At 39.5% G+C, this 17,316-nt stretch overlaps 1 protein-coding gene across 6 annotated transcripts in view; it reads right to left on the bottom strand.

Moving 5' to 3' along the window:
- The window catches only part of NUBPL (NUBP iron-sulfur cluster assembly factor, mitochondrial), a 245,809-nt gene that overhangs the window by 57,056 nt on the left and 171,437 nt on the right, over window positions 1-17,316 (bottom strand). For all 6 annotated transcript variants that reach the window (XM_003408450.4, XM_023546096.2, XM_023546098.2 and 3 more), the window contains one exon: window positions 4,693-4,786. In XM_003408450.4, coding sequence (XP_003408498.1) covers window positions 4,693-4,786 — 94 coding nt within the window. The remainder of the gene's footprint in view (window positions 1-4,692; window positions 4,787-17,316) is intronic.

Raw genomic sequence — 17,316 nt, 5'->3', positions numbered from 1 at the left:
TCAATAACATGGATGAAACGAGGTATTTAGGTGAAGCATGACACAATGGGAAACCCTGGTGGTGCAGTGGTTAAGAGCTATAGTTGCTAACCAAAAGGTCAGCAGTTTGAATCCACCAGGGGCTCCTTGGAAACCCTATGCAGGGGGCAGTTCTACCCTGTCCTATAGGGTTGCTATGAGTCAGAATCAACTTCATGGCAACAGGTTTGGTTTTTGGGTTTCTGACACAATGAGATGGCCATGCCTGGACCTCTATCTACCTCTCTATTTTCACCCATAGCTACACAACCCCAGTCAAACAAAATGTCACCCTTTTCACTTCAGCCAGATGCTGTGTCCAAAAGACGTGAGGGTATTGCCCACTTTGTACCTTTGCTCATGTTGTTCCCTCTGCCTGGAAGATGCTTCCTCATCTCATCTACATGGAAAACAATTCTTTCAAGACACAGCTTAACGGTGAATTCCTTCCTAACGTATCTCCTGACCCTGCATGTAAAACTTACAACTCTTTCCTTTATGCCCCTCAACAGCCAATACATATATCTTAATAGGAACTTAATACCTCTCTCTATTGTTTACATGTCTGTTCCTTTTAGCAGACACTGGTCTTCTTAAGGACAGGGACCACGTATTCCAATTCCTAACATAATGCCGGGCATATATAAGGTACTCAGAACAGACTGATTATACGTATAAGTAGATAATTGAATGATACATTCTGAAACCTGAATATAAGTATGCCTAAGACTATTTGGCATTTTCCTATAGTCTATGAATTAATACCTTATTTTTAAACAACTTTTATTTTTTTTCTAATTATAAACATTGTTTCTATTTTTTTCTGATTATAAAATAAATATATGTTCACTATAGAAAATCTAGAAGATACATTTTGGGATATTTTCATTGTTATCAATTTTAATATCAACATAATAAACCCAGAGTATGACTGTACTAAACCGACAGCTACAATTCTATACTGAGAGACTGGAAACTAGACAAATGTCCAAGACCAGTGTGGATCAGCCCAAAGATCTATACTGGTCTTTCCAAGAATCCACTGGGGCTTTATACCTGTTCTAAAGTCCAAAGGAGACTGCTTCTAGACTGCCTCCAGTCCTTTCCTGGAATGAGTGAGTTAAAGACGCCCAAAGTAGTCTCTCAGAACTCAAATAAAAGTAGGTTTCTAGATGGAGCAAACACCAGTACAAACCACTGATTAGATACTCATAAATATGACATCACATAGGGGTATACTGGTTTAGGGATATTCATAGACACATTTATGTTTTATTGGGTACCACCCAGATTAGAATAATTCCAACTGAAATGAGTGTGGATATACTAGGACTGAACTTAGAATCAATGAATCAAACATTGTTAGGTTTTGCATTAAGGTGGCTTGATGTAGAGGTTAAGAGCACGAGATATAAACTCAATCAGAACCAATGTGAACCTTAGCTATAAGCCACTTTAACTACGGGACCTTTGGAGAGTTACTTTACCTTTCTGAAATTCAAGAAAACAGGGATAAAATAACACCACTGAAGATCAAATATAAAAATAAACGTAAGAAAACTCTCATTAAATGGCAGTTTATTACTAAGAGGCAATCACTGTGGTACCACTGTATATAGAAATATATCGTCCTTAAAAGATTAGTGCTTTCTAAAAAAAAAAAAATTTAATTACAAAAATATACTTGTTCACTATAGAGAATTTAAAAAATACTGATAAACAATTTTAATTCCACAGAAATAACTGAAATAACTAAGTTTGTGTGTTTTCGAAAGCATCTACCTTGTATATGGATAAATATTTGTTGATTTAAAATTTTATTAATAAAGCATATAATCAATTTTAGATTTTTGTTTAATGCAGTACTTTAAAGTATATTTTCCTCATTAGTCTCTTAAAATGTATGTATGTGAAAAATACTGTTTCTTATTCTTATGTAATATTAATTGCCTGTAACTCTTCAGCTGAGGAAAAGAATAAAGAAATATACTAGCTATGTTTTAGGATATAAGGAAGAAATCTTCAAAAGGAAGCAATTTTTAGTCTAATCTGCATGCTGCTATTTTTAATAAATTAAAATTGGGTGATTTAACCATAAATCATGTCCAAACAGGGGGCCTGTTATCGAAGTAAACAAAAGTAAATTGCTAGGGACATCAGTTTATCTGTGTGAGAAGTAAATTAAACTTTTTCAAGGTTCTGTTATGGATTGAATTGTGTCCCCCTAAAATATGTTGTAAATCATAACCTCTATGCCTGTGGTTATAATCCCATTTGGGAATGGGTTGTCTTTGTTATGCTAATGAGGGAGGATTAGTGTAGAATGTATCTTGAGTCAATCTCTTTTGAGATATATAAGAGATTAAACAGCCCAGGGAGTTAGAGATGGGCGAAAAACCATGCCAAGCCACATGAAGATCGCTCAGGAGCAGAAGCTCAGAAGAGAGAAGGACCTTCCTCCAGAGCCGACAGAGATAAAGCCATCCGGTGGAGCTGGCACCCTGAATTCAGACTTCTAGCCTCCTAAACTGTGAGAAAATAAATTTCTTTTGTTAAAGCTACCCATTTGTGGTATTTCTGTTAAAATAGCACTAGATAACTAAGACAGGTATCAAGTCACTACTCAGGGCATTAATGATAACTTAGTCCAATTTTATCTATGTATTATCTGTATGACCGATACAAGCATTTTAGGGGTCTACAGTAGGCATTTCAAGGTGCCAGGAATGCATTTTATTCAATAAGCATTTAATGAGTATCCTTAAAATTTAGAAATATTCTGAAACTACTTTTTAAAAAAAGTAAGCTATGTTAACCCTGATTACAGAAAAACCCAAAAAAAACCAAACCCAGTGCTGTCGAGTCGATTCCGACTCATAGCGACCCTATAGGACAGAGTAGAACTGCCCCACAGAGTTTCCAAGGAGCACCTGGCAGATTCAAACAGCCGACCCTTTGGTTAGCAGCCATAGCACTTAACTACTATGCCACCGGGGTTCTGATTACAGAAAACCAAAACCAAACCCACTGTCTTCAAGTCTATTCTGACTCACAGCCACCCTACAGGACAGAGTAGAACTGCCCCACAGGGTATCCAAGGAACAGCTAGTGGATATGAACCGCCGACCTTTTGGTTAGCAGCCAAATGCTTAACTACTGTGCCACCGGTGCCCTTTTCCGATTACAGAAATGCTGAATTATTTTCCTGTGCCACTTTACTCCCATCATCCGCTTTACAGCCTGCCTCACCAAAGAAAGAGTCACGGATTCCATTAAGGTTACGTATATATTAAAACATCAAAAATATTCATATAAATGAGGGTATATTGATATTTCCAAACAACATGAATATCTTATATAAAAAAACGCAGATTCTAAACTTTTTGATAATAGATATCTGATTTGCAAAGATACTTAAAAATTCCATTATTACTCCAGTAGATTCTAGGAAAATCCTTGGAAATATACTCAACATAAAAGCTCCCAACTGATATTTAAATTCCACATCCAATATCACATTGAAGTATTGTGTACTTTGATGTAAACTATTAACATTTATTGCTATCTTAAATTTAACATTAAATAACTAGCAGAATATTAAAACGTCTCATAGTTGTACTTACCAAAAAGACAAATTTTTCTAATATTTACTCTCAATCAGTATTTATACAGTAAAAATCAAGTACCTACATGTGTCAAGGAGCCCCGATGGTGCTGTGGTTAAGCGGTCAGGCCGCTAACCAAAAGGTTGGCGGTTTGAACCCATCGGCCACTCCGTGGGAAAAAGATGTGACAGTCTCCTTCCGTAAAGATTTACACCCTCATAGGAAACACTATGAGGCAGTTCTACTCTGTTCTATAGGGTCGCTATGAGTCAGAATTGACGTGATAGCAATTGGGCTTGGACCATATGCCAGGCATGGTGCTGCAAGTGCTGGATAGCAGTGAGAAAAACAGCCATGTTCTACCTAAATAATTTTTAAGTCGTACTGCTTTTCTAGAACTCAAATTATTTCCATCACCTTTTTTCAAAGTGTCTTAGTCTCTTAATGCTGCTATAACAGAAATTCCACAAGTGGGTGGCTTTAACAAACAGAAATTTATTTTCTCACATTTTAGGAGACTAGGAGTCCAAATTCAGGGCATTGGCTCTAGGGTAAGCCTGTCTCTGTCAGCTCTGAGGGAAGGGCCTCAGTTCCTTGGAGATCTTCATGTGGAGTGGCATCTATCTTCCCCATTCCTGCTTCCCTGTCTCTGTGCCTAATCTGTTCTTTCTATATCTCAAGAGTGATTGACTTAAAACATACTCTACCCTGACACTGCCTCATTAACATAACAAAGAAGTTCCATTTCCAAATGGGATTATATCCACGGGTATAGGGGTTAGGATTTACAAACCAATATTTTGGGGAGACACAATCCAATCAATTCGTAACACAACGTATCTCTGTATTTCTGTAAATATACTTATTCTGATAATTCTTTGAAAGATTCACTTTATGCTTCTGACCACTAACGGATGGCTTTATGATATAGCTGTTAGCACAATTTATATATGATTATATTTTTTAAGACATAAAGATGTTTGCCTCTCAGAGCATTTGTTTGCTTTTCTGTATGGCAACTGCAAAATATCAAAGAAAGTACAAATTACTGTAAACTTTGAAGATTTACCTGAAATGGGAATATTCTGTGAGACTGATAACTGCACATCTCCAGTTCCTGGTGGCATATCAACAACTAAATAGTCCAGTTGACCCCAGTCTACCTGAAAACCAAGATGACAAAAATAGCATCATTGTATAACAACTGCAATAAATAGCAAAGGAAATAAAAATAAACGTGTTAATAACAAAGTTAAAATAGCTAGTTAGGTGCAAGGAATTGTGCTAAGGCCTAAGGATACATGAATGAACAAGAGACAGTCCCTGCCTACAGCAGACTTCTTTGAATGATAAGGTCAAATTTCCAAATACATCCCCCACTCCCCACTAATGGTGAATTATTTCACAAAGGACTTTTATTTAGAACCAATCATTTGTTTTCACTGAGCACGCATTTGCCTAAGAAGATATAAGGTTTTCGTCCCTTGAATTTTGTGCCACAGCATTTCCAACGGCAAACCTTAATACAATTTTTTAAATTAATTAAAATTGTTATGTATTTCCCCTCAGATACGTCTTCCCTCTGAGTTCCCATTCTTGGTGAATGGACCCAGGATTCTCTCAGCTGCATAGGGCAAAAGCTTGAAATCATGCTTTCCCTCACCTCTGAACCCACTCAGCCAATCTGTCTTCTAAAAATCCTTCAGATGAATCCACTTCTCTGTTTCCCATTGGCCAAGAACCCAGTAGAGTTGGGTTCTATTACTAAAGCCTCCCAACCAGTATCTCTGCTCCAGCATTGCCCCATTCAGTCTGTTCGTAATACCACTGAAAAATGGTCCTTCAGAAATGAAGTCCGATTTTGCCACATTTTTGTTTAAAACTCTTCTGTTGCTTTTAGGATAAAGCCCAAGTTTAAGCTCCTAACACTCTACCTGCTCTCTTCTTCACTGGCTAACGCCTCTTCATTCTTCAGATGGTAGCTTAAATTTCACTTCCTCAAGACCAAACCAGTTGCTGTCAAGTTGTTTCTAATTCATGACAACCCCACGTGTGTCAGAGGACAACTGTGTTCCATAGGCTTTTCAATGGTTGATTTTTCTTATGTAGATTGCCAGGCCTTTCTTCCAAGGTGCCTCTGGGTGGACTCTAACCTTTCTGTTAGCAGCCAAGCACCAACTGCATTAACTGTTCGCACCACTCAGGGAATCCACTTCCTCATGAAACCTCCCCTAACTCCCCTTAGATCACTATGGTGTTTCTCTTAGGTCTTCTTCTAAATACTCACTCATTCATTCATCAATAAATGTTTCAGTACCTATAGATGTTGGGCACTGTGCTAGGCTTCATAATTAAGTGGCATCATGGTCTTTGCCCTTACAGAACTTACAATATAGAGGGAGACAGATATTAAACTGATAATTATCCAAATAAGTATAAAATTACCAGCTTAATACAAGAAGCATAGTGGAGACAGTGAAATAAACTCACAAAGGAAAGAGCTTTGTAAGTTTGAGAAACTGAAAAAAGATCAATGGCTAGACAGTGAGTGAGGAAGAGGGTAGCATCCATTTACTCTTGTTTCATACGTCTTCCCAAAACACTGTAAGCTGAGACAGAACGCCTAGCACAGAAAGGGTACACAGCAGGTGCTTTATAAATTTTCTTTCAAGGAATAAATAAATAAATGAACACGTGCATGTTTTGGGATTTTTTTTATCTAAATGGAAACCATAGTGTGTATACAATTCCATATCCTGCTTCTTGAAACTTAATAATGTGTAATAAAATTTTTTCCCATATGATCATATGCTTTTAAAATAAAGTTTAAATGATATTTGGCCAAATAGATTCATTCATGTGTTAACACATGTATTCAACACATATTTACTGAGAATCGATTATGTGCCAGGCACTGTTCCAGGTGATGGTGATAGAGCAGTGAGCAAAACAAAGTCCCAATCACCATGAAACTTGCATTTTAGAGAATGAGACAGGCAGACAAACAAATCAGAGGGTAATAAGTACTATGAAGAAAACTACAAATATCACTTATTATACAAAATTATTTGGTTCCTGATTTAGACAAGCAGATCAAATAACAAGAGATGTTTTCCAAATCTCTTCATTCCTGAATTTCACATAGCAAGTAGTGAGAGTTCAGACAGCAAACGATTTATCAAAAAATGTCTTTGCATCTCTTTGGCTACTAAGGTCAGACAGAGAAGGTTATCTGTAGAGCACGGAGATGGAACAGGGAGTGTGGAAGGTGCTGCTTTCGACAGGGTAGTCCAAGACCTGAATGAAGTGAGAAAACGCTGATGCAGATATCACGTGAAGGAAAGCATTCGTGGCAGAAGCAATGGCAAATGCAAAGGCCCTAAGATGGAGATATGTTTGGCACATTCAAGGAAGAGCAAAGAAATTCCTTTCTAAAACAGTACCCCCACCAATGTCAATCTCTGTCCTTCCTTGACTTTATTTTTCTTCAAAACATTTATCAGTACCTAAAATTATGTATTTATTTGTCTTTTAGGAGTTCTACGCTTCTCAAGGGAGTCCCTATGTAGAGGAAATGGTTAACAAGCTGGGCTGCTAACCAATAAGTTGAAGGTTTGAGTCCACCCAGAAGGACCTCAGAAGAAAGGCCTGGCAATCTAATTCCAAAAAATCAGCGATTGAAAATTCTATGGAGCACAGCTCTATTCTTATACACATGGGGTTGCCATGAGTCAGAACTGAGTTGACAGCAGCTGGTTTATACTTTGCAATCACGAGCATTTTTTTCTTAGAATTTCTTTTATTGCTGTTCTTGTTAAGAATATACACAGCAAAATATACACCAATTAAACAATTTCTACATGTACAATTCAGTGACATTTATTACATTCTTCAAATTGTGTAGCCATTCTCACCCTCCTTTTCTGAGTTGTTCCTCCCCCATTAACAGAAACTCACTGCCCACTAAAAAAAAAAAAAAAAGTTCCTATCTAATCTTTCAAGTTGCTGTTGTCAATTTGATCCCATCTAGATAGTACTCCATGGCACTGGGTTTTGGTGGTTTTTTTTTGTTTGTTTTTAGTTTTTGGTTTTTTTTTTTAATTAACTTTTATTAAGCTTCAAGTGAACATTTACAATTCCAGTCAGTCTGTCACATGTAAGTTTACATACATCTTACTCCCTTCTCCCACTTGCTCTCCCCCTATTGAGTCACCCTTTCAGTCTCTCGTTTCGTGCCAATTTTGCCGTATTCCCTCCCTCTCTATCTTCCCATCCCCCCTCCAGTCAAGAGTTGCCAACACACTCTCCAGTGTCCACCTGATTTAATTAGCTCACTCTTCATCAGCATCTCTCTCCCACCCGCTGACCAGTCCCTTTCATGTCTGATGAGTTGTCTTCGGAGATGGTTCCTGTCCTGTGCCAACAGAAGGTCTGGGGACCATGGCCGCCGGGATTCCTCTAGTCGCAGTCAGACCATTAAGTATGGTCTTTTTATGAGAATTTGGGGTCTGTATCCCACTGATCTCCTGCTCCCTCAGGAGTTCTCTGTTGTGCTCCCTGACAGGGCAGTCACTGATTGTGGCCGGGCACCAACTAGTTCTTCTGGTCTCAGAATGATGTAGGTCTCTGGTTCATGTGGCCCTTTCTGTCTCTTGGGCTCCTAGTTGTCGTGTGGCCTTGGTGGGTTGAGACCAATTGATGTATCTTAGGTGGCCGCTTGTCAGCATTTAGGACCCCAGATGCCACATTTCAAAGTGGGATGCAGAATGTTTTCATAATAGAATTATTTTGCCAATTGACTTAGAAGTCCCCTCAAACCATGTTCCCCAGACCCCAGCCCCTGCTCCGCTGACCTTTGAAGCATTCATTTTATCCCGGAAACCTCTTTGCTTTTAGTCCAGTCCAATTGGGCTGACCTTCCTTGTATTGAGTGTTGTCTTTCCCTTCACCCAAAGCAGTTCTTATCTACTGGTTGATCAATAAAAAACTCTCTCCCTCCCTCCCTCCCTCCCCCCTTCGTAACCACACAAGTATGTGTTCTTCTCAGTTTTTTCTATTTCTCAAGATCTTATAATAGTGGTCTTATACAATATTTGTCCTTTTGCCTCTGACTCATTTCGCTCAGCATAATGCCTTCCAGATTCCTCCATGTTATGAAATGTTTCACAGATTCGTCACTGTTCTTTATCGATGCGTAGTATTCCATTGTGTGAATATACCACAATTTATTTACCCATTCATCCATTGATGGACACCTTGGTTGCTTCCAGCTTTTTGCTATTGTAAACAGAGCTGCAATAAACATGGGTGTGAATATATCTGTTTGTGTGAAGGCTCTTGTATCTCTAGGGTATATTCCGAGGAGTGGGATTTCTGGGTTGTATGGTAGTTCTATTTCTAACTGTTTAAGATAACGCCAGATGGATTTCCAAAGTGGTTGTACCATTTTACATTCCCACCAGCAGTGTATGAGAGTTCCAATCTCTCCGCAGCCTCTCCAACATTTATTATTTTGTGTTTTTTGGATTAATGCCAGTCTAGTTGGTGTGAGATGGAATCTCATCGTAGTTTTAACCTGCTCATTTCTCTAATGGCTAATGATCTGGAGCATTTTCTCATGTATCTGTTGGCTGCCTGAATATCTTCTTTAGTGAAATGTGTGTTCATATCCTTTCCCCACTTCTTGATTGGGTTGTTTGTCTTTTTGTGGTTGAGTTTTGACAGAATCATGTAGATTTTAGAGATCAGGCGCTGGTCTGAGATGTCATAGCTGAATATTCTTTCCCAGTCTGTAGGTGGTCTTTTTCCTCTTTTGGTGAAGTCTTTCGATGAGCATAGGTGTTTGATTTTTAGGAGCTCCCAGTTATCTGGTTTCTCTTCGTCATTTTTGGTAATGTTTTGTATTCTGTTTATGCCCTGTATTACGGCTCCTAGGGTTGTCCCTATTTTTTCTTCCATGATCTTTATCGTTTTAGTCTTTATGTTTAGGTCTTTGATCCACTTGGAGTTAGTTTTTGTGCATGGTGTGAGGTATGGGTCCTGTTTCATTCTTTTGCAAATGGATATCCAGTTATGCCAGCACCATTTGTTAAAAAGACTATCTTTTCCCCAATTAACTGACACTGGGCCTTTGTCAAATATCAGCTGCTCATACATGGATGGATCTATGTCTGGGTTCTCAATTCTGTTCCATTGGTCTATGTGCCTGTTGTTGTACCAGTACCAGGCTGTTTTGACTACTGTAGCTGTATAATAGGTTCTGAAATCAGGTAGAGTGAGGCCTCCCACTTTCTTCTTCTCTTTCAGTAATGCTTTGCTTATCCAGGGCTTCTTTCCCTTCCATATGAAATTGGTGATTTGTTTCTCTATCCCCTTAAAATATGACATTGGAACTTGGATCGGAAGTGCGTTATATGTATAGATGGCTTTTGGTAGAATAGACATTTTTACTATGTTAAGTCTTCCTATCCATGAGCAGGGTATGTTTTTCCACTTAAGTATGTCCTTTTGAATTTCTTGTAGTAGAGCTTTGTAGTTTTCTTTGTATAGGTCTTTTACATCCTTGATAAGATTTATTCCTAAGTATTTTATCTTCTTGGGGGCTACTGTGAATGGTATTGATTTGGTTATTTCCTCTTCGGTGTTCTTTTTGTTGATGTAGAGGAATCCAAGTGATTTTTCTGTGTTGATTTTATAACCTGAGACTCTGCCAAACTCTTCTATTAGTTTCAGTAGTTTTCTGGAGGATTCCTTAGGGTTTTCCGTGTGTACGATCATGTCATCTGCAAATAGTGATAGCTTTACTTCCTCCTTGCCAATCCGGATACCCTTTATTTCTTTGTCTAGCCTAATTGCTCTGGCTAGGACTTCAAGTACGATGTTGAATAACAGCGGTGATAAAGGGCATCCTTGTCTGGTTCCCGTTCTCAAGGAAAATGCTTTCAGGTTCTCTCCATTTAGAGTGATATTGGCTGTTGGCTTTGCATAGATGCCCTTTATTATGTTGAGGAATTTTCCTTCAATTCCTATTTTGGTAAGAGTTTTTATCATGGATGGGTGTTGGACTTTGTCAAATGCCTTTTCTGCATCAATTGATAAGATCATGTGGTTTTTGTCTTTTGTTTTATTTATGTGATGGATTACATTAATGGTTTTTCTGATATTAAACCAGCCTTGCATACCTGGTATAAATCCCACTTGATCAGGGTGAATTATTTTTTTGATGTGTTGTTGGATTCTATTGGCTAGAATTTTGTTGAGGATTTTTGCATCTATGTTCATGAGGGATATAGGTCTATAATTTTCTTTTTTTGTAATGTCTTTACCTGGTTTTGGTATCAGGGAGATGGTAGCTTCATAGAATGAGTTGGGTAGTATTCCGTCTTTTTCTATGCTTTGAAATACCTTCAGTAGTAGTGGTGTTAAGTCTTCTCTGAAGGTTTGGTAGAACTCTGCAGTGAAGCCGTCCGGGCCAGGACTTTTTTTTGTTGGAAGTTTTTTGATTACTGTTTCAATCTCTTTTTTTGTTACGGGTCTATTTAGTTGTTCTACTTCTGAATGTGTTAGTTTAGGTAGGTAGTGTTTTTCCAAGAATTTATCCATTTCTTCCAGGTTTTCAAATTTGTTAAGAGTACAATTTTTCATAGTAATCTGAAATGATTCTTTTAATTTCATTTGGCTCTGTTGTGATGTGGTCCTTCTCGTTTCTTATTCGGGTTATTTGTTTCCTTTCCTGTTTTTCTTTAGTCAGTCTAGCCAATGGTTTATCAATTTTGTTAATTTTTTCAAAGAACCAGCTTTTGGCTTTGTTAATTCTTTCAATTGTTTTTCTGTTCTCTAATTCATTTAGTTCAGCTCTAATTTTTATTATTTGTTTTCTTCTGGTGCCTGATGGGTTCTTTTGTTGCTCACTTTCTATTTGTTCAAGTTGTCGGGACAGTTCTCTGATTTTGGCTCTTTCTTCTTTTTGTATGTGTGCATTTATCGATATAAATTGGCCTCTGAGCACTGCTTTTGCTGTGTCCCAGAGGTTTTGATAGGAAGTGTTTTCATTCTCGTTGTAGTCTATGAATTTCTTTACTCCCTCCTTAATGTCTTCTATAACCCAGTCTTTTTTCAGCAGAGTATTGTTCAGTTTCCAAGTATCTGATTTCTTTTCCCTGATTTTTCTGTTATTGATTTCCACTGTTATGGCCTTGTGGTCTGAGAAGATGCTTTGTAATATTTCCTTGTTTTGGACTCTGCAAAGATTTGTTTTATGACCTAATATGTGGTCTATTCTAGAGAATGTTCCATATGCACTAGAAAAAAAAGTATATTTTGCAGCAGTTGGGTGGAGAGTTCTGTATAAGTCAATGAGGTCAAGTTGGTTGATTGTTGTAAGTAGGTCTTCCGTGTCTCTATTGAGCTTCTTACTGGATGTCCTGTCCTTCTCCGAAAGTGGTGTGTTGAAGTCTCCTACTATAAATGTGGAGGTGTCTATCTCACTTTTCAATTGTTAAAATTTGATTTATGTATCTTGCAGCCCTGTCACTGGGTGCGTAAATATTTAATATGGTTATGTCTTCCTGATCAATTGTCCCTTTTATCATTATATAGTGTCCTTCTTTATCCTTTGTGGTGGATTTAAGTTTAAAGTCTATTTTGTCAGAAATTAATATTGCTACTCCTCTTCTTTTTTGCTTATTGTTTGCTTGACATATTTTTTTCCATCCTTTGAGTTTTAGTTTGTTTGTGTCTCTAAGTCTAAGGTGTGTCTCTTGTAGGCAGCATATAGATGGATCGTGTTTCTTTATCCAGTCCGTGACTCTCTGTCTCTTTATTGGTGCATTTAGTCCATTTACATTCAGCATAATTATAGATAAATAAGTTTTTAGTGCTGTCATTTTGATGCCTTTTCATGTGTGTTGTTGGCCATTTCATTTTTCCACATGCTTTTTTGTGCTGAGACGTTTTTCTTAGTAGATTGTGAGATCCTCATTTTCATAATGTTTAACTTTATGTTAGTTGAGTCGTTACGTTTTTCTTGACTTTTTTCTTGAGTTATGGAGTTGATATTCCTTTTTGTGGTTACCTTATTATTTACCCCTATTTTTCTAAGTAAAAACCTAACTTGTATCGTTCTATATCGCCTTGTATCACTCTCCATCTGGCAGTTCAATGCCTCCTATATTTAGTCCCTCTTTTTGATTATTGTGGTCTTTTATCTATTGATTTCCATGATTCCCTGTTTTGTGTATTATTTTGTTTATTTATTTATTTTTTAGAAGTAATCTTAATTTGTTTGTTTTTGTGCTTTCCCTATTTGAGTTGATATCAGGACGTTCTGTTTTGTGACCTTGTATTGTGCTGGTACCTGATATTATTGGTCATCTGACCAAACAATCTCCTTTAGCATTTCTTGTAGCCTTGGTTTGTTTTTTGCAAATTCTCTAAACTTGTGTTTATCTGTAAATATCTTAATTTCTCCTTCATATTTCAGAGAGTTTTGCTGGATATATGATTCTTGGTTGGCAGTTTTTCTCCTTCAGTGCTCTGTATACGTTGTCCCATTCCCTTCTTGCCTGCATGGTTTCTGCTGAGTAGTCTGAACTTATTCTTATTGATTCTCCTGTGAAGGAAACCTTTCTTTTCTCCCTGGCTGCTTTTAAAATTTTCTGTTTGTCTTTGGTTTTGGCAAGTTTGATGATAATATGTCTTGGTATTTTTCTTTTTGGATCAATCTTAAATGGGGTTCGATAAGCATCTTGGATAGATATCCTTTCGTCTTTCATGATGTCAGGGAAGTTTTGTGTCAGGAGTTCTTCAACTATTTTCTCTGTGTTTTCTGTCCCCCCTCCCTGTTCTGGGACTCCAATCACTCGCAAGTTATCCTTCTTGATAGAGTCCCACATGATTCTTAGGGTTTCTTCATTTTTCTTAATTCTTTTATCTGATTTTTTTTCAGCTATGTTGGTGTTGATTCCCTGGTCCTCCAGAAGTCCCAGTCTACATTCTTATTGCTCGAGTCTGCTCCTCTGACTTCCTATTGCGTTGTCTAATTCTGTAATTTTATTGTTAATCTTTTGGATTTCTACATGCTGTCTCTCTATGGATTCTTGCAACTTATTAATTTTTCCACTATGTTCTTGAATAATCTTTTTGAGTTCTTCAACAGTTTTATGAGTGTGTTCCTTGGCTTTTTCTGCAGTTAGCCTAATTTCATTTGTGATGTCTTTAAGCATTCTGTAAATTAGTTTTTTATATTTTGTACCTGATAATTCCAGGATTGTATCTTCATTTGGGAAAGATTTTGATTCTTTTGTTTGGGGGGTTGGAGAAGCTGTCATGGTCTGCTTCCTTATGTGGTTTGATATGGACTGCTGTCTCCGAGCCATCACTGGGAAACTAGTTTTTCCAGAAAATCCGCTAAAAAAAAATGCAGTCAGATCCCTATCAGAGTTCTCCCTCTGGTTCAGGCTATTCGGATGTTAATGGAGCCGCCTGGGGAGGGTGGGGGAGGGATCAGAGAGCTAGGAGTGTAGTCCCTCAGAATATAGCCAGAGTTGTTTGTCTTACTTGGAATGACTCTTATATCTGAGATTTCCACGGGGCGCGTCACCTATATGTACTGGCTGTGTGGAGATTGCCCCCCGGGTGGTCTGGCCCGCTGGCGTCACGGTCAGATCCTCCGCTGTCAGCCCCACCCCCAAGGTTAAGGCTCCCCTACTGGGACGGTGCACTCCCCTCTCCAAAATCAGTTTCTGCCTCCCAGGGACTCCCCGTCCCGCCAGCCGAGTTGCGCGCCGCTCCCGCGAACCAGGTGGGCTCCCCGCCCCAGGGTCAGCTCAGGAGAGCGGAGCAGGTCCCTGCGCCTGAGTCGCGACTGTGCGTCCTGGCTGGGGCACCGCTCTCCCCGCTCCAAGACCAGCCTCTGCCTCCCGGGGACTTCTTCCATCAGCTGCTAAGCCACACTGCCCGCGCGAACCGGCTGGGCCCGCGCGAACCAGTTGGGACCGCCCCGGGGTCAATTCAGGGGAATGTAGCTGGTCCCCGTGCTCACGCCCCGCCGGCGCCCGCCGAAATCCCGGCGGGACGGCTCCCTGACTGGGACGCTGCTCTCCCCACTCTAAGACCAGTTGCTTCCTCCCGGGGACTTCTCCCTCCGGTGCACCGCGCCACTTGCGCGAACTGAGTGGGCGCCACCCGCAGGAACGACTGGGCCCCCCCCCGGGTCAATTCGGGGAAATGTAGCTGGTCCCCGCGGTCGTGCCACACCCGCTTCCCGCCAGACTCCCGGCGGGACGGTTCCCCTGCTGGGACGCTGCTCTCCCCGCTCCAAGACCAGTCACTGCCTCCCGGGGACTTCTCCCACCAGCTGCGCCGCCACTCCGCCCACGCCAACCGGCTGGGCTCCCTCCCGGGATGAGTTCGGGGGCTAGGGCTGGGCCCCCTGTCTGTGCCGTCTGCCCTCCTGGGCTCTGCCCCAAATCGGGCTCCGAAGGTCACCTGCCTGGTACGCTGGCTCCTGGCTCTGAAAACAATCGCTGTCTCCCTGTATTTGTTCGTTGTCCGTCTCTAAATCTGTGTTTGTTGTTCAGAGTTCGTAGTTTGTTATGTATGTGACTGATTCACTTGTTTTTCCGAGTCTTTGTTGCAAGAGGGATCCGCGGTAGCGTCCACCTAGTCCGCCATCTTGGCCCCGCCTTGTTTTTAGTTTTTTTAGATAGATCCTAAAAGAACACAATGATTGAGGCAGACATTCCTTACTAGTTAAGCTGAACTACTCTTTGGTTTTTAAGAAGACTTCAAGGATAATTCTGGATTAAAGTTTAAAGATTATCTCAGGGCAATAGTTTCAGGGGCTTATCCAGCCTCCATGGCTCCAGAAAGGCTGGATTCCAGGGGATTTTGAAATTCTGTTCTACACTTACCCCCTCTGGGTCAGAATTCTTCTATAAAATCTTTGATCAAAATATCAGTAACGGTAGTGAGACACCATCAAGTTCTTCTGATCTCAGGGCAAAGGAGGCAGTTGTTCATGGAGGCAAGTAGACATATATTCCATTTCCTCGTCCTATCCTTGACTCTCCTTCTTCCTCTATTGCTCCAGGTGAATAGAGACCAATTGTTCAGCCTTGGATGCTGCTTACAAGCTTTTAAGACCACAGGCACTATGCAACAAACTAGGAGGTAGAAGAGAAGCACTGAACACCTTATTAGGCCAATTAACTGTGATATCCCCATGAAAGCATGACCCCAAACCTCCAAACCAAGGAACCAAATCCCATGAGGTGTTTGGTTGTATATAAGCAGACACAGCAGCTACTTTTCTTTTTGTTGTTGTTGTTGTTGTTGTAGTAAATATATCTATCACACAACTTTTGGCAATTCAACTTTACCTTTAATCAACGCAATTTTTCCATCACCATAAACCAAACGTCAGTACTCCATAAACAATAACACCCCCCTTCTTCCCCTCCCTTCTACCCATGGTAACCACTAATAAACTTTGGTCTCTATATAATTCGCCTTTTCTTGTCTTTCTTTTTATATAAGTGAGGTCATACAATATTTGTCATTTTGTGATTGACTTATTTCATTTAGTATAGTGTCTTCAAGCTCCACCCACATTACAGCATGTATCAAGACTTCTCTTATTGGCTGAGGAGTATTCCACTGTATATATGTATCATATTTTGCTTATCCATTCATCCCCTGATAGGCATTTAAGTTGTTTCCACCTTTTGGCTATTTTGAATACTGCTGCAATGAATCAAACCCGTTGCTGTTGAGTCAATTCCAACTCACAGTGACCCTACAGGACAGAGAAGAACTGCCCCATAAGGTAAATCTTTATGGAAGCAGACTGTCATATCTTTCTTCTGCACAGCAGCTGGTGGGTTCAAACCACCAATCTTTCAGTTAGCATCTGAGCACTTATCCACTGCACCACCAGGGCTCTGCTGCAATGAACACTGGTGTACAAGTATCTGAGTATCTGCATTCAAGTCTTTTGAGTATATTTACCTAGAAGTAGAATTGCTGGGTCATATAGTAGTTGTATTTTTATTGAGGAATCGCCACACTATTTTTCACAATGGCTATATCATTTTCATTCCCACTGGCAATAGGATAAGGGTTCAAATATGAGTATTTGATACAGATACAATGATATATTTTAAGAGCTCCCAGAAATGATGAACATAAATTAGCTCATTTTCAATACAAAGTTTCTTGGTTTGGAAAATAGTTACCCCTAAGACACACCATGACCACCAACTATGACACTATCTCTAAAAATGAAATTTGAATAATTTTCATTTTATATTCTCTGCATCAAAACTTCTGGCACTGGCAGACTGACAAGACTCTTTGTTTCAGAGAACATCAAATGACTGACGCCAACAATTTATCATTGTTGTTCTCTGGCATTTAATCATTTAATCAATTCCTATTTCTTTAAAGAGAAATACTGTTTCCAGAAACTAAAAATGCTTCACTGTGGGTCAATTAATTTCAAATGCCTCTTTTAGATTGAATATAAACTATTTGATAAAAGAACCTGGCCTAGCACCTTCATCACATACAGCAGGCCTTCCAAAAAGGCTTGCTGATTTGAATTGAACTGAACTGAACTGAAATCCGTATGTGAGTTCCAATTTTATAGCACTCACTAACACTGAAATACACTGGGCTGCCAGGAAGTTCCCGT

The sequence above is a fragment of the Loxodonta africana genome, chromosome 10 (assembly GCF_030014295.1).
Source record: "Loxodonta africana isolate mLoxAfr1 chromosome 10, mLoxAfr1.hap2, whole genome shotgun sequence".
Taxonomy (NCBI): Eukaryota; Metazoa; Chordata; class Mammalia; order Proboscidea; family Elephantidae; genus Loxodonta; species Loxodonta africana.
This window is presented reverse-complemented; position numbering and strand designations above follow the sequence as displayed.